The sequence below is a fragment of the Camelina sativa genome, chromosome 19 (genome assembly GCF_030686135.1).
Source record: "Camelina sativa cultivar CO46 ecotype springtype chromosome 19, ASM3068613v1".
NCBI classification, from domain to species: domain Eukaryota; kingdom Viridiplantae; phylum Streptophyta; class Magnoliopsida; order Brassicales; family Brassicaceae; genus Camelina; species Camelina sativa.
Window position 1 is genome coordinate 5,349,771 of NC_141898.1, and position 22,199 is coordinate 5,371,969.

Genomic DNA, 22,199 nt, shown 5'->3' on the forward strand with positions numbered 1-22,199 from the left:
TTTGTTGAAATATCAAATCTCTCTTTTATGTTAAAGATTGATTATGATATTAAGACTTTAAAAATACTGTCATCTCTGGGGAAATCGTTAGTTAAGATATCATTATAAGTAGGTCCAAGCTGTGAGTGAGACACTTTAATGTTTTCTAATTATCTCTGTAACACATCTTTACCCCCTTCATTAAATATATATGAACATTTAGTAAGTAGTAGTAGTCTCGTGAATCTCAATTGGATGTAATAAATAAAAACAAAATCCTTCCCATCAAACTGCCAAAGTCAAAGTTACAAAAAATAAATATTTATTTATAAAATTTATTCTTTTGTAAGATTTTAGAGACTTCTTTTATTCTCTCTAGCTTGGGGAAAAAAAAAAGTAATCGTCACTCTCTTTCCTAACTGTATCCGTGAAGGCAAAAAATACGTATAAACAGATACGTACACAGAGAAAAACGTAAGTAATGATAGTATGTATAACTCTTTCTTCTAAAAGCTTTCTCTCTCACCTGTACCTTTTTTATTATGGTGTTTTAGTTTACGAGAAAACCAAACCCACACAATCGCCAATTCAATTTTTTTGCGAACTCTCTACCTCTTTATTACAATCGAACAATCTGATTTTCCGTTTGAGATCTCTCTTCTCGTTGCCTTTTTCCAATACGATATCGGATTTTTTTTTGTTTCTTTCTAAATTTGAGCTGCGATGCTCCTCTGATTCATTCACTTGAGGTACTTCATTCTTCTCTCTCTGTCTTCTTTAGTAAAAATGCCGTTAGGTTTCCGTGAAATCCGCTGTTAATTCGATTTTTTTTTTTTTTCAAATTGTTCCAGCTCTTGCATTAGTAGATAGATTGGGGTTTCTTTTTCTTTTTTTTTGAATTTGGTCATTTGGTGTTCTTCTAGCTTCTCTGCGATTATGATTCCCTATGTTCGTCTCTTTCTTTCCCCCAATTTTTTTAATTGCAACTTTTTTTTTTTTTTTTTTTTTTTGGTGGCTTCGGCATGAACTGTGAGGGAAAGCAGGGGTCCTACTGCGTAAGTTTAGGCTTTTTTTTCTTTCTTTTCTTCTTCTTCTTCTAAGTCTCTTTGCTTTTTAGCTTTACTGCTGCTAATTGGACCAATTCACTTTTAGGCAATTTTTTAATTTCATGGAAAGCTAGAGACAACCTTAATGAAATGAAACTGCCCACTTTTTCATGGTTTTTAGTGTTGTTGTTAGAGCTGACGAAACAATTAAAGAAAGCTTTCTATACCTGGTTGGTCATTTTCTTCATTTCTTGAGATTTTTTGGAACATTTTATTCGTTTATAAATCGGAAATTGCTTTATCCTTTCAGTCAATCTATTAGTCGGATTCATGAGTTTTCTTGGGGATTTTGGTGGAGATATTGTTGTCACCTAGGATAAGGGTTGAGAAACTTAATCCCCTTTAGTTTGAGTTTGGAGTTCAGTTCATGAAGTGGTGAAGCAGTCAAATGTGTAACTGTGTAGGCGTTAACCTTGAAAAGATTATCAATTGCTGTTTGTTTTTTCTTGGGGTTTGTTGATCGATTTTGTACTCGTGTCTTCATTCAGTGTTCTGGAGGTTTGACTTCGAGTTACGATGGCATCTAGACAAGGACCAAAGTCGAGAAAAGGAGGGTCTAGCAATTTGAAGGGTGCTGATTCTACTGCATCTTCAACAACCTCTTCTTCGAAGCTTTATCAAGAGACATCTATTGATGGCCATAGCTCTCCGGCTTCTTCATCTGCTCAGAGCAAGCAGCAGTTCTTCTCACCTGATTCCTTACCACAAAGTGCTCAGCGTTCCAAAGAAAACGTCACAGTGACAGTTCGCTTTCGCCCACTCAGGTTCCTCGTGATATATTTTGTATAGGCTTGCAAATATCAGGTTGATCTTTGTTCTGTGAATTTGATATATCTTATCCTTGACGTAGTCCAAGAGAAATTCGCCAAGGGGAGGAAGTCGCATGGTATGCAGATGGGGAAACAATTGTGCGAAATGAGCATAATCCAACAATAGCTTATGCCTATGGTTAGTCTTAACATTTTTGATTAAGTTTTATGGGTTTTCACAATCAAGAATGACAAACTAAGGACTATAGTAATATTCTTATGTGGTACAACATTTCAACTTTTTATCTTAAAGAATGAAGATAGTGATATAATTGGATATTCTTCCTTATTTGATGTTTGGATCTTTCATGTTGGTTTCTTGAAGTGATCTTTCTGTCTGTTAATGATTTATTCTCCTTCTGGCAGACCGTGTCTTTGGACCCACAACCACAACACGCAACGTTTATGATATTGCTGCACACCATGTTGTTAATGGGGCTATGGAGGGGATAAATGGTATGAAATGAAACAGTTTTAATGGCCAATCTAGTTTGTATTAAGAATTCATTTTCTGAGTTAACTCCTCTATGGAAGAGCATTCAATTTTCCATATCCTATGTTGAAAGAGCACGCAATTTTCCAGTCCTTTGTATTGATCATTTCTGCTATGTCAACAAGGCTTATCCTAATTCATAAGACTAACTGAAAAATCTGACTAGATTTTTGACTTAATGAATGCTAAAATCCTCATGCTAATTTGACTTTAATGTGTTTAATGTTAATCCAACTACAGGGACCATTTTTGCATATGGAGTGACAAGCAGTGGAAAGACTCACACAATGCACGTAAGATCCCTACATCTGGATACTTCTACTTTTTCAGCTTGTTACATTAAAGAAAGTATCATTGGTACATCTTCCTACAAGTTCAATGTGTCTTTAATGATGTAATACTTTGTTAAAGTCTCATATTTGTACCCTTCGCCTCTGACTCGATTACTGAGCTGCTTGTCAAAAACAAAAAATCATTATATTTCAACTCAACAAGCTTAACTGACACATTTAAGAATCCTTCTACAAGTTCTACGAAAAATAAGTTTTGCGATAGAAAAGTTCCGATCTGTAGCAGCCACATAGAGTGGATAGTGGAGTTTGTTATTACATCAGAAAAGTTTCAATCTGTAGGTTGGTATTCTTTTCCTATATAGAGGTTCTCTATTGGCTCTTATAACGAATTTAGTTACACATGGCTTGCATATGGCTGCATTAATTTTACGAGTTCTCTGCATTAGACACTTTACAATTCATTCGAACTGTTCCCCTATGCTGCCACAAAAAAATGATATTCCCTAATACAGTTTGATTTCTGTTCACCTTTCTGTTAGCACTTAACTTTAGGATATCCACAATGTAGCATTTTATCTGATAGATTTGGTATATGTTTTTGGTCCAAATGTCAGGGTGACCAGAGATCTCCTGGTATTATACCGTTAGCAGTGAAAGATGCTTTCAGCATCATCCAAGAGGTACTTTTTAGGATATTGTTTTGTCATATTCCCTGGTCCAAGTACAGCGACCTCACATACTGTATTCATTTTCTTACAGACTCCTAATCGAGAATTTCTTCTGCGTATTTCCTACATGGAAATATATAATGAGGTGCTATTATTTACGTATTTTTCTTCTCTGCTCAGTTATCTATATTCAATTTCAGCAGTAATGTAGAGAAATATTCTGCCTCTTTTTCCTTAATTTTACTATCCTTAATGTTCACCTTATTTCAGGTTGTCAATGATTTGTTGAATCCAGCAGGACAAAATTTGAGGATCAGAGAAGACAAGCAGGTATATGTTTCAGCTTCAAATTCTCTTTGTTAGTTTTCTGTTGAAAACATTCGTAGTGCTGCTCTCACTGACTTGTATCTTTGTTGTGATTACAGTGCTCATAATATAATCCCAAAATCTTAGCATCATATTTTAATTTATTAGGAAACCATGTTTAACCGTTTAGTACCTGAAAATACTGGTTCCATTTTTCTTATGAGATTTTATTTTTGTGGGTACTCTGCTATTACAATGTTAATATGTGGCCCTTCGTTTCGTTTTGATGTTCTGGGTCACATGACTTACTCAAGTAGACTTGACGTTGATCCTTTTAATAGCCATTTGAACTGAGAATTTTACAATGAGCTTCTCATGATCTCTATTGCTACAAGTATCTTTTTCCAAGTTGTTCAATTGAGCTTCTCTTTGTTATTGACTCTAGGGAACCTTTGTCGAAGGGATTAAAGAAGAAGTTGTTTTATCTGCGGCTCATGCGCTTTCTCTTATTGCAGCTGGAGAAGGTATGTGGTGCCTTCATTCACCTTTTCCTTTATTTAAAGAAATAGGTTTACTTTACAAGCACAACTCCTCGACTTGCTTGAGGCCATACTGAACGTTCAAAAGTGAGTTTTGCTTTTATTTATTATAATAGAGCAGTTCTAAAAGGTTATCTTCTCTTTCTCGTTTCCAGTAAATCCCTTTCATTCTTAAACCTTTTCATGATCTATTAAATTTTCTTCATCGTTTTCTTATCATTTGATTCATATTGTGCTCATGGCAGAGCAACGACATGTGGGATCCACAAATTTTAATTTGCTGAGCAGCCGGAGCCATACAATATTTACGTTGGTATGTATATATTCTCTTTAAAATATTGAAAAAACTGCATCTTTGTGAAGTTGCTATATCATTTCTTTTTCGTCACATGATTACACTTTTGAAGTGGATGAATGCACACAAAATCCGAGTTTATTTTGTATTACTGTTAGGGTAAAATTGACAATTTTCCCCCCTATAATCGCCTGAATGCTCAAACATGTAATACTGAAGAATTATACCCTTTTTTTTTATCAGCACAAGTTGTGTAGTATGTTCTTTCATATATTTCATTTTGTTCAAGGAATTTATATTCTCCTTTATTCTAGTTTAGTCACATTAACTCATATAGCTGTCCTGTTTCGGAAAGATGATAAACTAATTTGGATGCAGACGATAGAAAGTAGTCCCTTAGGTGACAAGAATAAAGGAGAAGCTGTACATCTTTCCCAGCTGGTAAGCTCATCTTGTATCTAGTGATATTATGTATGGTTATGGGTTATTAAAAAGGTGAATTTCTGATATTAACTGCCCATAATTTCTCTCATATCTGCAGAACCTCGTTGATCTGGCAGGTTCCGAGAGTTCAAAGGTTGAAACGAGTGGTGTAAGACGCAAGGAAGGATCATATATCAATAAAAGTTTGCTGACTTTAGGGACTGTGAGTTTTTTCTTAGCACAGTTTTCACGTAGTTAACAATAGGTTTTGAAGTTCAGTTAAATCCAAGGACTTCTTTGACTTATTCCTTTAAAGCAGATTTGATAATAGGACTGTTTTTTCGTGTTGTATATATATGTATTAAGAACACTTTTAATCACCTTACCGCCTCTGCATTATTTTGCTTGCTACTCGTATCTCAGATCTCTTCTTGTCCAAACCTTACAATTAAACAGTTTTCTACTCTTGTTTTATATTCGTAATTTCTATCCTGTCATGTTTTAAGTATTCTTCTGTTGGCTGAATTTGTATAGTTCTGTTGTGATGTTATAGGTGATATCAAAGCTTACGGATGTGAGGGCTTCACATGTACCATACAGAGACTCTAAGTTAACCAGGATCCTTCAGTCCTCATTGAGTGGTCATGACCGAGTATCTGTAAGTCTTGTTTGAGCTGTTCTCAATCCTCTTGATTCAGTAATTATGAAATCTACATGCTTATCAACAGGGTAAAAATTTCCTGAAAACTTTATGCACATATCTTGATAGTAGTATACTTTACTGATTAGATGTTTCTCTGGATATGGTAGCTCATTTGTACAGTGACTCCTGCATCAAGCAGTTCAGAAGAAACACACAACACTTTAAAATTTGCTCATCGTGCAAAGCATATTGAGATTCAAGCTGAACAAAACAAGGTTTTCCACGCATATGTTCTATCAGCTCTTATTTTTGCACTGAAGGTCTTATGTAGTCTCTAACTCTATAAAATTGTAGATAATTGATGAGAAATCATTAATCAAGAAGTACCAACACGAGATTCGCCAACTGAAGGAGGAGTTGGAACAGCTTAAACAGGTAATTGTACCAGTTACTCAGTTGAAAGATATTGGTGCAGATGATATTATTCTCCTGAAGCAGAAGGTATGCTCAGATTTTATTTTTTCTAGCCTGGCAAACCTGATTTTTTTAGTCGTATTCATCCTTATCTAGGCTTTTGTAGTGGAGTTAGGGATGGGTTTTCTGTGTAGAGCTCCAATCTTGAAAACTTGAAATTTGCTTTTGCATTATCTTCCATGCTCGTTCCACTTCTGACGTCAGCTTCTTTCCTCCCTAAGCATTTGCTGTTTGTGATTAAGACTATGTCAGTACGGTTGAAAGTAAACTAAATTATGTAGCTTGTAATATTCCTTACCTTGAAATATCTTAACAGAAAAAAAAAAAAAAATCTTGGAAAATGTTTCTTTTTGTGGTAAACTGTGAACAAAACAACTAGCTTTTCCTTTTTCATTGGAAAAAGATTTCACATTGAAAATTTTGTTCGGCCCTGATGTTTTCTGAGAACAATTTGTCAGAAAGAATATACTAGCGGATAGAGGTCAATTTTGCTAGAGGTCATTCTGAACGCATAATGCAACATTTTACCAATATGACCACTGTTTCCGTCCATTTATTTATAATTTTAGTTATATATTTGATAAGACCAGTGTGAAGACGTTCTATGTCATTGCCTTTTGGTTTAAAATTAAACATTAGAGATAATTTGTTGTAACCTGATTTTGTCATTTTCTTTGCTATATAACGTGATGATAAAAGCTAGAAGATGGTCAAGTCAAGCTACAATCCAGACTTGAAGAAGAGGAAGAAGCTAAAGCAGCTCTCTTGAGTCGAATCCAACGGTTGACGAAACTAATTTTGGTGTCGACTAAAAATCCACAAGCATCTCGATTACCTCACCGCTTTAATCCTCGGAGGAGACATTCATTTGGTGAAGAAGAGGTAAGACCACTGATATATCCTAGAATATAATAAAAGTGGCTTCCATGTTTCCTTCTGAGGATGGTTCACTTTGATCTGCGGGACTTCAGATCTATTATACTACACAAGTTTACTAGCTTCTTTGGCTAATCTTGGTTGATGATGCATATTCAGCTTGCTTACCTACCATACAAGAGGCGGGACATGATGGACGATGAACACCTTGACCTGTATGTTTCTGTGGAGGGAAATAATGAGACTAGAGATAGTCCGTATAGAGAAGAAAAGAAGACCCGGAAGCATGGATTATTAAACTGGTTAAAGCCTAAGGTATACAAATGATTCAAACTTCTTATATAGCATTGTCCATTTTGTGGTGGGTTATTCTTGTTCGTATCAGAACTGCATCGGGCCGCTATAGGTTTGTACTGTTGTAAATGATTCACGCACTCACTAGAGATTTCTGGAATGTGCTTCAAAGAATAATGCTAATGGAAGTAATGAGTCAATAATCCTACGGTCTTATTTCCTCTTAGATGCAATTTGTTCGTTGATTTTTTGGTGCCTCTCTTGTCCCCCTTTTTTTAATCAAAGCTTACTTTTTCCTATCAGAAAAGAGATCACAGTTCAAGTGCCAGTGACCAGTCAAGTGTGGTCAAATCTAATAGCACACCATCAACTCCTCAAGGGGGAGGCAGTAATCTGCACACAGAATCAAGACTTTCAGAAGGCTCGCCTTTGATGGAACAACTCTCAGATCCTAGGGATGACAGAGAAGCTTTAGAAGACAGTTCTCATGAAATGGAGATTCCGGAGGTACATAAGAGTTACTTTCATCATTCATTCCGGTTCCTGCACTTTGTTTTACAAGACTTGTTTGCACTTGTTCCCAGACGAGCATTAAATTGAGCGATGAGTTGGATCTCTTGAGGGAACAGAAAAAGATTTTATCTGAAGAGGCAGCGCTGCAATCAAGTTCCTTAAAACGATTGTCAGATGAGGCTGCAAAGTCCCCTCAAAATGAAGAGATTGAAGTAATAATAATCACCCTTTTCATATCTCTATCTAGTTGTTTAAATCTAGCAAATATTCACCTTCTTGGTTCTCGTTGTTACTTAGGAGGAAATTAAAGTACTCAATGACGACATCAAAGCAAAGAATGACCAGATTACAGCGTTGGAGAAACAAATCTTGGATTTTGTTATGACATCATATGAGGCATTGGATAAATCTGATATCATGCAGGTAGGTTCACATTGTCAAATATTACGCAGTGACCTTTTTGACTTTTTCATCTGCCATTCACTTCTAAAGTGATTTTATATTATCTTCAGGTAGTTGCTGAGCTAAGGGATCAACTTGATGAGAAATCTTTTGAACTCCAGGTGATCGATTTGTTTTTGCTTACGCAATAACAGAACTTAGAGATGGTTTTGCTATTCGCCTGGATAATAATATTTCTCTTAGCTCAATATAATGTCTCCTCATACCCTCATTAAGATGCTTCTGTCTATTATGTATAATACCAGTGCCAAAACGCCAAACTACACTAAAAATGAAGCCGCTCTACGTTTTTTCTCTGATTCTTCATCTTGTTTACAGGTTAAAGCTGCAGATAATCGCATCATTCAAGAAACACTCAATCAAAAGGTTCGTTGACTGTCTTTGACTATCTCCCCGATTTGATTCGTCTTTGTAAAAAGCTTTGAGACTAGGTTTATAATGTCTAAAAGAACTCAATAACCGTTGAAGTATTTTCTGCAGACATGTGAATGTGAAGTTTTGCAAGACGAAGTTGCAAACCTAAAGCAGCAGCTCTCTGATACCCTGGAACTAGCACAGGTCTCTCTTTATACATGTCGTACACATTGTTATTTGCAAAAAATTATGCTTTTCACCAACCTTCTTCTTATAAGCCAAGCCACATGATGCTTAAACAAATTCTATTTGCTCTCTGACATAAAAGGGAACTAAGATTGAAGAGCTGAAACAGAAAGCTAAGGAACTAAGTGAATCAAAGGAGCAATTAGAACTCCGAAACAGGAAACTTGCAGAAGAAAGTTCATATGCAAAAGGTCTTGCATCAGCAGCTGCAGTTGAGCTCAAGGCATTATCCGAAGAAGTGGCAAAGCTTATGAATCAAAACGAGAGACTAGCAGCTGAGCTGGCAACACAAAAGAGCCCAGTCGCGCAACGTAACAAGACAGGAACACCAACAAATGTAAGAAACAACGGTAGAAGAGAGAGTCTTGTAAAGAGGCAAGAACAAGAAACCTCATCAATGGAGCTGAAGAGAGAACTGAGGATGAGCAAGGAACGTGAGTTATCATATGAAGCTGCACTTGTTGAAAGAGATGAGAGAGAAGCTGAGCTCGAAAGGATAGTAGAAGAAACGAAACAGAGAGAAGCATATCTGGAGAATGAGCTTGCTAGTATGTGGGTTCTTGTTTCTAAGTTGAGAAGTTCTCAAGGAGCTGATTCTGAAATCTCAGATTCTATATCAGAGACACGACAAACCGAACAAACAGACCGATCATTTTGAGATTTGAGAAAAAAAGAAGACAACAACGTAAGTAGGAATATGTTTGTGCAGTGATTCACGAGTTTGCGTTTGGGTATTTGCGACTTTGTTTGTTGATAACTTTTGTAAAGAAGATTCAAATGAAGAGAACTATTCACGTCTCTTTTGCTTAACTTCCATAAATCGAATCAGAATCCAAACATTTGAAAAAAAATACTTGAAACTGTTTCTTCATCAGACTGTTCAAAAACAAAAAATCAAAAAGGAGAGAGTGATGATCGATCATACTGATTGATTGATCTCAGTTGGTCTTGGGATCAGGCATGGGGAACAAACCACCAGCACCAGCAGATCCTCGCGGCGGAGAAAACCCTAGAAACTTCTGCAGATTGGTTCTGATACTAATCGAACACAGCAGATACAGAAACGCCATTGAACAATCCGTCGGATCATCACCTTTCAATCCCCTATGACTCATCTTCTTCACAATCGTGATCGGATGAAACGGAAGCTTCGCGACGACTTTACCTTCGAAGAGTGAATTAAGCAATCCGAAGACGACGAAGAGAACTAAAGCCACAACAGCGCCGGATTTGAATTTAAAGAGAGACAGATCTCGGCTCGATTCCTTCAAGCTGGTTTCGACGCGATCGATCTTCTTCGTCTTCGATTTCTTTATAGATAGCTTCGAAGATGGATTCTCAGTCTTCATCGTCTCGAGTTTCTTCGCGGCCTTGTCTATCGAGTATTTCAAGGACTTGTAGGAGCTGGTACGGTAGATTAAGATCCATGAGATTGCTTCACAGATCAACGCCGTGCAGAATGAGATTCCGACGACGGTTAAGCTATCGGCGTATTTGAAAGAAGCGAAGAGAGGCATCGTAGTCGCCATTGTTGCGCCTTAAAACTTGAGTTTGGATTTGATTACACTCTTTTGTTCTCTCACTTATTGGATTTGGAACTTTAGAAAGTTTAAAGAGGGCAAAAGAATAAATAAAGAAAGTTTCGGGGAGCGTAAAACTATTTCTCATATTTACCAATTTTTCCCAATTGTTTGTTTTGATAAATAAAACCCAAATCAATAAATCATACTCTTTGGCAAAGCAGTATAAACAATATTACACCACCAACACCAAAGAGTTATTATTACTTTACATGTAGATGTATATCTAGTATTTACAATGAAGAGGTCCAAAACAAAAAGAAGTTTTGAGTTGGAAGTTAGAGAGGAGGCTTAAGAGTGTTCTTAGGAGCACTAATCCATGGAGTGTCTGCAATAGCAAATCTCCACAAGGCATTGACATGTTGAGGCAATGCGTAATCTATTCCAACGCGAGGACCAACCACTATTTTCTCCACGTCTTCTCCTCCATCCAGAAGCTCCAATCCTCCTGTGTCCATTCATTAAACAGTCTCTTAAGAGAGAGTCTACTCTACTTACTTCATTAACTGATTTGGTGTATGGACTAACCCGGAGAATAAAGTGGATGATGAGACCATTCTGTTGAGAGTCCAAGCGCTTGTCCCACCTGCTTGAGAAGCACATATTAACAAAAGCTGATTATGCTAGAGGACTTGCTAGGAATACTCTCATTGTTTATATCAAGATCTAAATGTTGCTGTACATCTTTTCTTATCTAGTGAAGAGCATATGAATTGCAGAGTAATCGAATCTCTGCATTGCAGATTTGTAGGGCTAATGCAAGTTATTAAATTAAAACTGTAGAAGTCAGACAAACCTTTCCTGGTCCATTTAAAAGAACGGGTTTGTCAGTTTTCAGGCCACGGCGCTCCTGTATGGTCTCAAGTCCTGCAACACCATATCACCCTTCTAAGCCAACAAAAGATTGATAAAACCAGTTTTAGATGTAAAAACAGTATCAATCAACCAATTGATAACTAAGTTTAAACATGCTTAGATATAATAAAGATATCTTTCTATGAATCCAAAACCAGTAAAAGATGCAACTTTAAGGCCATAAACAAAAAAAAGAGTGAAACGAGCAAAGTTTCAGCGCTCAAGAATCAGAACTTTAAACTGTTTAATGTGAACAGATCAACTAACCGGAAACAGGAGAACAAGACCGTATCAAAACAGCAGCTCCAACACCTTCCTTATCAGCAACAATATTGAGCATCATATGGAGACCATAACATAGATAAACATAAGCATGTCCTCCTGGTCCAAACTAAAAATAAAAACATTATTTTTCAGATCAAGTTATCATTTTGTATGTAAGTAAATGCTAACAAGCAAAATGAAGAAAACTCACAACTGGTGCCGTCCGTTGAGTGATCCCAAATCGTCCATGGCAAGCTGAATCATTTGGTCTATAAGCTTCTACCTACCAATATAGTGTTGCAAATTACAATCATAGTGTTGTAGTCCTTCACAATTTTTGTTGGAATTTTACATGAAAAAGTTAACTTTTTGTGCAGTAAATCTAATTAGCGAATCAAACAATCCCAGAGAAAAAAAAATCTCAATCCTTTATCAGGAAACAACATATAAAACAGAATCGTGTGTGTCTCAGACCTCAGTAATTCGCAGCACGACGTTGTCTCTCCTTAGGAACTTCCCAAGCAAACGTGGCGCAAGATCAAGGGCGTCGATTTGAAAGAACTCAGGAGGCATTAGCTTCATCTCGGAGTCGGAGGTGGTGGGGGACTTTGGGTCTTCGGGTTTGACCCGAACGGCTCGACTCTTGGAACAGTTTTTTGTCTTTCGTGTCCGTAGGACTACTGCTACTCGGGGGTTTGTAACATTGGGCCCTCCCGATTCCTCATCAACCCGCTTCTTCGATCGACGAGTCGGCGTTTTCATTACAACCGAAAAGGCTTTGACTTTTTACAAAGTGCGAACGTTGACCTTTAATCGTTGATTATATTTGGCGGGTGATGATGTTTATGCTGTCCGAAACAATCTAGATAATAGATCTTTCCAAAGAGGCTGGTGCCAACTTTGTCATAGACTGATAGACATATCAAATAAACTCACTCATGGTTGTTAGTTTTTTTTTTTAAGACCAAGACTTATGGTTATTCATTTGGCACCAATGTCATATTGTTTGCTTATCCTAGCGGAATTGCACCGGAAAATCTGTATTTTCATATCCCAGCTAAGAGGGTATGTTGAATTCCTATCCCAACTTTGACATTGAGCAAATCCATACATTATGTTCAATAATATTCAAATTTACGACACTAACTTGTAAAACTGTATTGAATCATACACAAGCCGTAACGGTGTTAAGAGTCCGTTAACTGTTGCTTACGTGGAAGCCACGTAAGAAACAACGTCGTTTTGAAAAACAAAAGAAAGGGCTTGTTTTGGCTAAAACGACGTCGTTTCTATCTTCTTCTTCCTCTTTTCTTTCTTTCCCGAATCACTTTCATTGGTAAATCTCGTCTCTTGTTTCTTCTCTTCTTTTCATCTGTAAATCAATTGGTCAATTGATTCAATTGGCAACGATTATTGATCTTGAAGAGTGTCTGATAGTGCAGTTAACCATGTTTGCATCATAAAATGAGGTAATTGTAATTCAATTTTTAAGGTTTTCATAATTTAGGGGTTTTCTCATTTAAGAGAACATAACAATGTCGACGACGTTGAATCCTTGGTTGACGACGTTGCTGCTTTCCCCGTAGACGGTGAACTTATCATCGTGTGCTGCGCTGTTACGGCTGTATCTCCGGAACGAGTCTGTTACGACGTTTACGTCTTTGGAGTAGTTCTTGAATGAGTCGTCTCCTTCGGGACGACCGCTGTCGTAGTTAGTGAAGTTCTTTTGGTCGTAAGTGGAGAACTTGACGTCTTCGTCGTGTTTCTCGAGACTCGTTCCTAAATCGGGGAAACAGAAGAGGTTAGCGGCGGAGCAGAAATCGGGAAACCGAGTCGGGAGCGAGTTGGTGGCGGCGAGTTTGGAGAAAGTGGCTGAGTCGACGGCGTTGAGTGGCGAGGCGTTGGAGATTAAAAACTCCGATCTGGGAGATTCGTTACGGATCTCTTTGTTCCAGTAACGGATAGAGACGCTTTAGGTGTGAATGGATTCTGCTCCGCCGAGAAACCGCCGCCGATTAAACGTCCTCCAACGATAACAACCTGCATTGCCAACAAAAATCCACATTAATTAATTCAACGCTCGATCGAGGAAAGAAAGAAAAGAGGAAGAAGAAGATAGAAACGACGTCGTTTTAGCCAAAACAAGCCCTTTCTTTTGTTTCTCAAAATGACGTTGTTTCTTAAGTGGCTTCCACGTAAGCAGCCGTTAACGGACTCTTAACACTGTTACGGCTTGTGTATGATTCAACACAGTTTTACAAGTTGGTGTCGTGAATTTGAATATTATTAAACATAATGTATGGATTTGCTCAATGTCAAAGTTGGGGTAGGAATTCAACATACCCCTTTAGCTGGGGTATGAAAATACCAATTTTCCGAATTGCACCTATGTCATAAACTCACAAACGGCAATTTAGTCTAATTCCTGTTCAAAAACATTGCACCTATGTCTAATGATGTATCATCATTGTATAATTCTTGTTCAAATCACATGTTTTATAAGAAATGAGACAATCCAATGATCCATACTTCCTTTTTTTTTTTTTTTTTTTTTGTCGGCCATTCCTTTCTTTCATTTAAAAGCCCAATTAAAATGGGCATAATACAAACTTACAAAGCATGATACAAGCTAAATTAAGCCCAATTTTAAGTTAATCCAAACACATAAACAAAAGCTAGAAATAAAAGTGAATAACCCATAAGGGGCATAGACATGTATTCTTCCCTTAACCACGTATCTTGTTACTACTTCCTAATCACTCTATTTACTATTTAGGTCATATTTCTATTTTTGTGGATTATAGCAGCTTCAATCCACATAAAATTTTTGGCTTTCCCCAATTTGTTTTTTTGGTTTTTAACATCTACATCTTTTTTTTTTTGGCTCAACAACAACTCTTCATTAACCAAGATATTACAACCAAATCCAAGGCACATTACATTCGCCTCTATAGAATTGGACCAAAAGCAAATGCAATGGTTGATTAAGTACAACCCTAGAACACTAGCAGAACCAACACTACCTAATCGATGACCATTGCATTTTTTAACCACGACGAGATAGATAACACAGCACAACTCGGAGTGAAATCATCTCTTAAACCACCTAAATTAACCTAATGACTCGAAGCAAATACTAGCACAGAGAATGTCAAAACTAATACTGAATATCAAATCAAATCCAAGCTATGGGATCCTCATGATCAGCGTGTAGAACTTGTCCCAATAGCATCAACACCCAAAAGCGTATCCTCAGAAAAGTTTGGAATTCCTGGCTTTCAATGTTCCGGTCCTAAACCTAAAACAGACAATATATCCGATTGAACCGACCAAGAGACACAAAAACAATCCGCAAGAGCTAAGCTTTTCCGTACTAATCCTACAAGACCAGAATGCTAAACGATTCGAGATAAGCGATTGAAGCACATATTAGCATATCATCACCTCACGGTGCGTATCTGGATTGGCCAAGCTGCTTCGTTGTCTCGTTTCTTGGTCGGAATGACAACGGAAGTTGAGGAAGCTCTCATGAGGACGTCGGCTTTGTGGAAGTCCGCAAATCTCGGCCACCGACACACCCTGAAGCCTTCCCAACAACCTGAAGACACTAAGACCCGACTCGACCATGAACCTCTGAGCAGCTGACATCTCCGGCGAAAGGGTAGAGGAAAACGGAGGAATGTCGCGATCCAAAACTCAGATCGGATTCCCCGAAACTGCAAGGAAGGACGCCCAAAGCAGCTATGAACCACCACCAATCACCGGAGAGGAAGGCGAGCCGAGATCTCGTCGTCCGCCACGCCGGAGAGGATGAGCTGGGTTACCTACTACTACGATTAAGCGATAAAAGAAGAGGAAAACAGAGCCCTCTCACACCGCCGGCGAAAGCCTAGGACGGCGGAGAGACAAACAGATACGGTGGCAACGGCGCTGTAGATCTAGGGTTTTACTAGAGAAGAGAAAAGTCGAGAGTAATGCTTTTCTTAACATCTACATCTTTAGAGAATGGAAATCCTAGAAGCAGTGTTTTTTGTTTTTTTTTTTTTTTTTTTTTTCTAACATTCTAGAGACTTCTCCTGTATAAAGGGTTTCAAAATTATTTTGTTTTAGAAAAAAATCACTTTTTTCTTTTTCTTTTTCTTATTGGTTAAAAAACAAAATAAAAAAACCCTTATTCTAGAGGCTTCCTTCGTTTACCTGATTCATTAATCTAAAAAGGTTCTCTCCATAGTTTGAGCTGCTAAATCCCAAATCTCAACGAAACCAACTTCTTCTCTGCTCTCAGTAGCTTGAAATCTCTCAATCCTTGGTAAAGCTTTTAGCTTTTCCCTAATCCAATCTCCATGGCAAAGTTCGGCGAAGGTGACAAACGATGGATCGTAGAAGACATTGAGTGACTTGTTAGAGAAAATTTGAAATTTGTGATAATGAGTTGCTCTTGATTCTGAGTCTGAACTTTGACATTAGGATTAAAAAAGAATGGAGCTTTAAGGTTAACTGTTAACATGCTATTCTTCATAAAAAGCATTGAGTGACTTGTTAGAGAAAATTTGAAATTTGTTATATTGACTAGGAAACAGTACATATAAAAATATATAGGAAAAAAGATTGCTAGCTACATGAATTATGTGAGAACGCATGGTCACACATGTCAAGTATAATATTGTATTCTCAACTACTGGAAGTAGATGTATTGCATGACCAAATGCATTAACTATACAACGTCATGTGGTTAACACCATAAACATACAATTCCGGTACACCAGTTAATTGACTCCGGCGTTGACCAATATTGACCCAAAAATATTCCATTTTTTTATGTATACTATTAAAAACCAAAAACATGGGGAAAATGCCAAAAAAAACCCGAAGTTATTTTTATTTGGACGTTTAATACCCAATGGTTTTGAATTGGAATAAAATACACCAAATAATACAAATATGTTATTTAAAACCTATAATAATTAGTGTTGTTAGTTTCATACCCACGATTTTTCAATAAAATCAAAATTCCAATTTTACCCCAATTATCTATTTAATTATTATTTTTTAATAAGAAACTTTTGGTTTTCTGTTAACTATGTCAAACCAATAATTAACCCCGCTTATCTTCTTTATCTCTTCTTCCTCCTCCGCTCTCTAATATCATCGTCACTCGTCTATGGACGATTATCTCCGGCCAGAGACGATTCTTCTCTTCTCCGTCGCTTCTATGACTACTTCGATTCTCAACACCGTCTCCTCCATCCATTCATCGAGAGTTACCTCCGTCAACAGAGTCGGAGTTCTCTCTCCGCAATCCCGATTCCGTCGACTTCACTCGTCGGCGTTCTGGTTCATCGAAGTTGGTCTTGTACCAGGGGTTAATTCCCGGTTTGACATGGTTAACAGAAAACCAAAAAAATTTATATTAAAAATTAATAATTAATTAGATAATTGGGGTAAAATTGGAATTTTGATTTTATTGAAAAGTCGTGGGTATGAAACTAACAACACTAATTATTTTAGGTTTTAAATAACATATTTTTATTATCTGGTGTATTTTTATTCCAATCCAAAATCATTGGGTATTAAATGTCCAAATAAAAATAACTTCGGGTTTTTTTTGACATTTTTCCCAAAACATAAATTGTTACATCAAATAGTTTCTATATTTTTTTTCAAATTAAGACATATTCTATATTATATAACTAAATATTTTGTTTACATCTTTAATGTATTCATTCTTATAATTAGTAATTTTAAGTTTGAAGCTAAACTAATAGTTAAATAAAAATTATTAATAATTATTTTGAATTCATATATATATATATATATTAATTTTTCTATAGTCAAATATATCGTTTTGCAATCTCAATTTTTTGGATCTTCTATCTTCTATATATTAAAAATAAATATTTTGTGTTTTTGTTGTTTACAATCAAATATATTTCTTTTCTTAAATAACAAAAAACATTGTATTTAAATAAATCAAATAATAAGTTGATGTTTTTAATTTCAATAGAAAAAAACTAACTATTATAAGAATGAATGAATTAACAGATATATAATATATTTTTATATTTCAAAACTTAATAAAAGTGAAATGAAAAACCATTAATAATTTTTTCAGATATTAAAATTTTTATTTTACCATGAGTATATAACATTTTTCAATAATTCTAATGATTTTGATATGTATTGGATTTGGTTATAAGTATTTTTATTATAGAATATTTTTTTGTGGTTAAAAATATTAAATAATATTTATTTTATATTTAGATAAACTAAGTAAGAAGTTGATATTTTTTTGTGGTTGGCAATACATTTTTAAAGTTAGAATATGTGGTCATGTATTGAACAATACTTCGTATATCTTTTTTCCAAATACATAATATGAAAGGTCTGCATCACGGACATCGAGTTTTTTTTTTTGGAGCCACAAAAAAACAAGCAAGTCGAAGACAAGATTCAAGTATAATTTTTCAAAAGCATAGACTAATTTAATTTAATGATATTATACACAAATTTGTTCTCTTTTTGCTTTTACGGTTCTCACTCTTTTTTTATTCTTGCGTTTCTCTAACAAATTCATAAAAGATATGTCTTGTCGACGGGATTACTCTGTTAATTAACTATTTAAAGTGAACATTTGTTTCGGTCACGTGATATCTTTTTTGTAAGAAGCAGTATTTGACTTTTCAGTTAGCAGAGAATGAATATAATTAAATTAGTGTATGCCAGAACCAAGACGGATCCAAATTACGTGATGTTTCTTTATTTAACATCTAATTAGGAAAAACGATGCGATTTTCTCTTGTCTTTTAACTATTGTTACTGGGCTAGAAAACAAAAGATTCAATAGATATGTTCGTTAATTTAAACTGAACTCACACGATTACGAACTAGTTTAATCGGTGATTATGGTATCAATGTTCCACATTGGTGGTTTTTGCGTCGTTTTCAAGCTGATCATAATTAATCTGATCATAATTTCTTTAAAACATTAATTCTTTTTCAAGAATTACACTAAAAAAAGAGAGAAAATAAAATATCTTAATCTTAAAGTTGTATTTTCTCTGAATTATTTTTAGTCGTTTTCTTGTTTCCGCGTCCAACGAAACTCCCAAATATGTTATATGTTTTTTTTTACATTGGTTACAATGGGTTTGAAGAAAACTCACAACTGGTGCCGTCCGTTGGGTGATCCCAAATCGTCCATGGCAAGCTGAATCATTTGGTCTATAAGCTTCTACCTACCAAAAGGATGAACATGGTTAAAGAGTCGTAAACTACAATTGTAGTTATTCATTTGTTGTTTGTAACTTCCTTATACCCATTAACTAAACAATCTAATTAGAGAATGAAACAATCCCAAAGCAAAACCCTAAATCATCCTTTCTCATGAAACAAAAACGAAGAAAAACAGAATCGCCGTGTGTGTGTCTGACCTCTGTAATTCGCAGAACGACATTGTCTCTCCTCAGGAACTTCCCAAGCAAACGTGGGGCAAGATCAAGGGCGTCGATTTGAAAGAACTCAGGAGGCATAAGCTTCATCTCGGAGTCGGAGGTGGTGGGGGACTGTGGGTATTCGGGTTTGACCCGAACGGCTCGAGTCTTGGAACAGTTTTTTTTGTCTTTCGTGTCCGTAGGACTACTGCTACTCCGGAGTTTGTAACATTGGGTTCTCCCGATTCCTCAACAACCCGCTTCTTCGATCGACGAGTCGGCGTTTTCATTGCAACAGAAAAGCTTTGACTTTTAACAAAACTGTGCGAACGTTGACCTTTAATCGTTGATTATATATATATTTGGCGGGTGCTGCTGTCCGAAACAATCTAGTCTGGTGCCAACTTTGTCATAGACATAACAATTAAAACTCACTCACCAAGACTCATGGTTATTATTCATTTGGTACCAATGTCATATTTGTGACTAGCGGAATTGTACCTATGTCATAAACTCACAAACGGCAATTAGTCTAGTAATCATAATGTATCATCATTGAATAGTTCTTGTTCAAATCACATGTTATAAAAGAAAGAGGAGAATCCATACTACCTAATCACTCTATTTACTATTTAGGTCATATTTTTTTTTTTTTTTGTGTGGGTTATAGCAGCTAGTCAATCCACATACAAAATTTGGGTTTCCCCAATTAGTTTTTTATTTTAGAGAATGGAATCCCTAGAAGCAGTTTTTTTTTTTTTCTAATATTCTAGAGACTTCTTCTAATAAAGCGTTTCAAATTTATTTTGTTAGAAAAAAAATCATCTTTTTTTTTTTCCTTTTCTCAATTGGATAAAAAAAAAAAAAAACAAATTAAAAACCCTTATTCTAGAGGCTTCCTTCGTTTGCCTGATTCATTAAATCTAAAAAAGGTTCTTCTACCTAGTTTGAGCTGCTAAATCCCAAATCTCAACGAAATCAACTTCTTCGTCTCTGCTTCTCTGCTCTCAGTAGCTTTTAAATCTCTCAATCCTTGCTAAAGCTTTTAGCTTTCCCTAATCCATCTCCATGGCAAAGTTCGGCGAAGGTGACAAACGATGGATCGTAGAAGACAGACCCGACGGCACCAACGTCCATAACTGGCACTGGTCCGAAACCAATTGCCTTGACTGGTCTCGCAACTTCTTCACCAAACAATTCTCCGGCGTTGTTATCCTCGCCGGCGAAGGCAATCTCTTCATCAAGGTCACTAAGATCGACAAGGTCGAAGGCGAGGCTTACGTGAATGTACGCAAGGGGAAGATCATCCCTGGCTACGAGCTTAACGTCTCTTTGTCTTGGGAAGGCGAGGCGAAAGATTCCGATGGCAAGACGCTGCTGAAAGCTGATGGATTGGTTGAGATGCCTTATATCTCCGATGAGAATGCTGATGAAGATCCGGAGATTAGGTTTACGGTGAAGGACGAAGGACCTATTGGGAAGACTTTGAAGGAGGCTATGGTGAAGAAGGGGAAATCGATTATTCTTGAGAAGGTTAGGGTTTATGTTGAGGCTATGGCTAAAGGGGGTCCTTGTAGGGATGAGTTGGAGACGAAGAAGGTTGCGCCTAAATCTGTAGCGGCTGGATCAGCTTCAGTTGCGGTGGAGAAGTCTGGTGGTGGTGTCCCTGCTGCTGCTGCTGCGGCGGAGAGTAAGGTAGTGAAGGAGAAGAAGACTGTGAAGACTAAGGAAGGGTTTAAGACAATTACTATGACTGAGAAGTTTAGTTGCAGAGCTAAGGATTTGTATGAGATTCTTATGGATGAGAATCGCTGGAAAGGTTTTACGCAGAGTAATGCTAAGATTAGTAAAGATGTTAATGGTCCGATTAGTCTCTTTGATGGGTCTGTCACTGGGATGAATGTGGAGCTAGAAGAAGGCAAATTGATTGTTCAGAAGTGGAGATTTGGGAGCTGGCCTGATGGTCTTGATTCTACGGTTAGTTTTAGTGATTGTTTATCTTTTGTAAATGGCCAAACGTATTAACCTGATTTTAGATTTAATTGTGGTTGGTTGATGTTGGCTTTTGCTTTGATTATTCAGGTGAAGATTGTCTTCAAGGAGCCTGAACCAGGAGTCACGGTTGTCAATCTCACTCACACTGACGTTCCTGAAGAGGATAGGTGAGTTTTACTTATGGCATCATGTCTCTTCTCTAGAATGAGTTTCTCTTGATTCTGAGCTGAACTTTGAAATTAGGATTAAAAAGAATGGAGCTTTAAGGTTAACTGTTAACATTCTGTTCTTCATTAAAAGCATTGAGTGACATGTTTTGTGTTTGGTAGAATGCAATGAATTCTTCTGGAATTTGGACTGCTTTATTAAGAACTTTCCTGACGATGTAGTGTACAAAGCTAATACCTAGGGACAATTTAAGCCAACTAAATTTACTGGTGGACGACACTAAATCTACTATCTACGCTTATCCTCTTGCCACTGATTAACTTGCTGTATGTAGCCTTACTTAGTTGATGAACTCTTCTAGTCTTCCCTCTAGTGAGTAGTGACTTGCCTTTGCGTCCCTCTAGTAAATCTGGTTTGCTAAAATTGGTTGGTATATGATATAAACTTTCATATAGGACCATGGGATTAATAGAGAGAATCTCAAAATTTCCCAATGACTCACAAGTGTGTTCAGTCTACTATATATTTGCCACTAACTCTTAGGTTATGTTGATTATAGAACTCTTGTTCGTTGTTTTATGAACGAACACTCGTTAGCTAGAGTATTGACTCACACTTGAAATGTCCATGGTTGTCCATATTCTGTTTGATTCCTCCTTATGTGAAGCAAATATCTTAACGAGTTGGGTTAACTTGGTATAAGGCATCTGTCTTAAGACGAGTCAATGATTCTGTTGTTGAATGTGACTACAGTGATGTTACTTATGTTATCTGTTGATTTCATTGACTTGCGCAGGTATGGGAATGCGACTGTGGTGGAAAACACTGAGAGAGGATGGAGAGATCTAATATTCCATAGGATCCGTGCAGTTTTTGGATTTGGAATGTGATTAATGATTTTGATTATGAAATAAACAACAAAAAAATCAGCATTGGCTTTATCTATAAGTTGATTATGAATTTCAATTCAAACAACAGGGACCAATGAACAATGCAAAATGTATGATTTTGAAGTTTTTCACCTTTTTAGTTAATGGATTTTCCTTGAACTTATATAAATCTCACTCTTTATTCTCATGGTTGGTCTTTCTGTTAGATATATAAAATTTTATACTTGAAGAATGTTGTCTATAT

At 36.5% G+C, this 22,199-nt stretch overlaps 3 protein-coding genes and 2 pseudogenes across 14 annotated transcripts; 2 read left to right on the forward strand and 3 right to left on the reverse strand.

Annotated features, from left to right (window-relative positions):
* Positions 1-213: 213 nt before the first annotated feature.
* LOC104764964 (kinesin-like protein KIN-7K, chloroplastic) lies at positions 214-9,573 on the forward strand. 10 transcript variants are annotated; one of them, XM_087502754.1, is made up of 25 exons: positions 595-728; positions 1,023-1,034; positions 1,574-1,849; positions 1,936-2,033; positions 2,261-2,350; positions 2,628-2,680; positions 3,295-3,360; positions 3,440-3,493; positions 3,619-3,678; positions 4,100-4,178; positions 4,439-4,506; positions 4,867-4,929; positions 5,030-5,134; positions 5,465-5,569; positions 5,722-5,829; positions 5,909-6,055; positions 6,728-6,910; positions 7,064-7,219; positions 7,502-7,705; positions 7,783-7,923; positions 8,009-8,134; positions 8,224-8,274; positions 8,492-8,539; positions 8,654-8,731; positions 8,856-9,573. In XM_087502754.1, the coding sequence occupies exons 3-25, from the start codon at positions 1,602-1,604 to the stop codon at positions 9,429-9,431; spliced, it is 2,907 nt and encodes a 968-aa protein (XP_087358880.1). In that variant the 5' UTR covers positions 595-728; positions 1,023-1,034; positions 1,574-1,601; the 3' UTR covers positions 9,432-9,573. The 10 variants fall into 10 exon arrangements, with proteins under 10 accessions (XP_087358882.1, XP_087358886.1, XP_010486886.2 ...); XM_087502758.1 differs by having other exon boundaries at positions 5,909-5,989; XM_087502756.1 differs by lacking the exons at positions 595-728; positions 1,023-1,034 and adding an exon at positions 214-453.
* On the reverse strand, positions 9,552-10,302 carry LOC104764963 (uncharacterized; annotated as a pseudogene). Its single transcript, XR_015591447.1, has one exon. The product of XR_015591447.1 is annotated as an uncharacterized LOC104764963 (transcript).
* Positions 10,303-10,450: 148 nt separating this feature from the next.
* Positions 10,451-12,429, reverse strand: LOC104764965 (DNA-3-methyladenine glycosylase). Of its 2 annotated transcripts, XM_010488585.3 has the most exons (6): positions 11,947-12,429; positions 11,684-11,755; positions 11,476-11,599; positions 11,150-11,220; positions 10,882-10,939; positions 10,451-10,801 (listed from the first exon to the last, which is right to left on the reverse strand). In XM_010488585.3, exons 1-6 carry the CDS (start codon positions 12,232-12,234, stop codon positions 10,632-10,634), a joined length of 783 nt encoding a protein of 260 aa, XP_010486887.1. In that variant the 5' UTR covers positions 12,235-12,429; the 3' UTR covers positions 10,451-10,631. The 2 variants fall into 2 exon arrangements, with proteins under 2 accessions (XP_010486887.1, XP_087358895.1); XM_087502769.1 differs by lacking the exon at positions 10,451-10,801 and having other exon boundaries at positions 10,877-10,939; positions 11,947-12,381.
* A 562-nt stretch (positions 12,430-12,991) lies between these two features.
* On the reverse strand, positions 12,992-15,120 carry LOC104767465 (polygalacturonase 1 beta-like protein 3 pseudogene; annotated as a pseudogene).
* Positions 15,121-19,621: 4,501 nt separating this feature from the next.
* On the forward strand, positions 19,622-22,124 carry LOC104764966 (uncharacterized). Its single transcript, XM_010488586.2, has 3 exons — positions 19,622-20,879; positions 20,985-21,064; positions 21,862-22,124. The coding sequence occupies exons 1-3, from the start codon at positions 19,971-19,973 to the stop codon at positions 21,953-21,955; spliced, it is 1,083 nt and encodes a 360-aa protein (XP_010486888.2). The 5' UTR covers positions 19,622-19,970; the 3' UTR covers positions 21,956-22,124.
* The last annotated feature ends 75 nt before the right edge of the window (positions 22,125-22,199 follow it).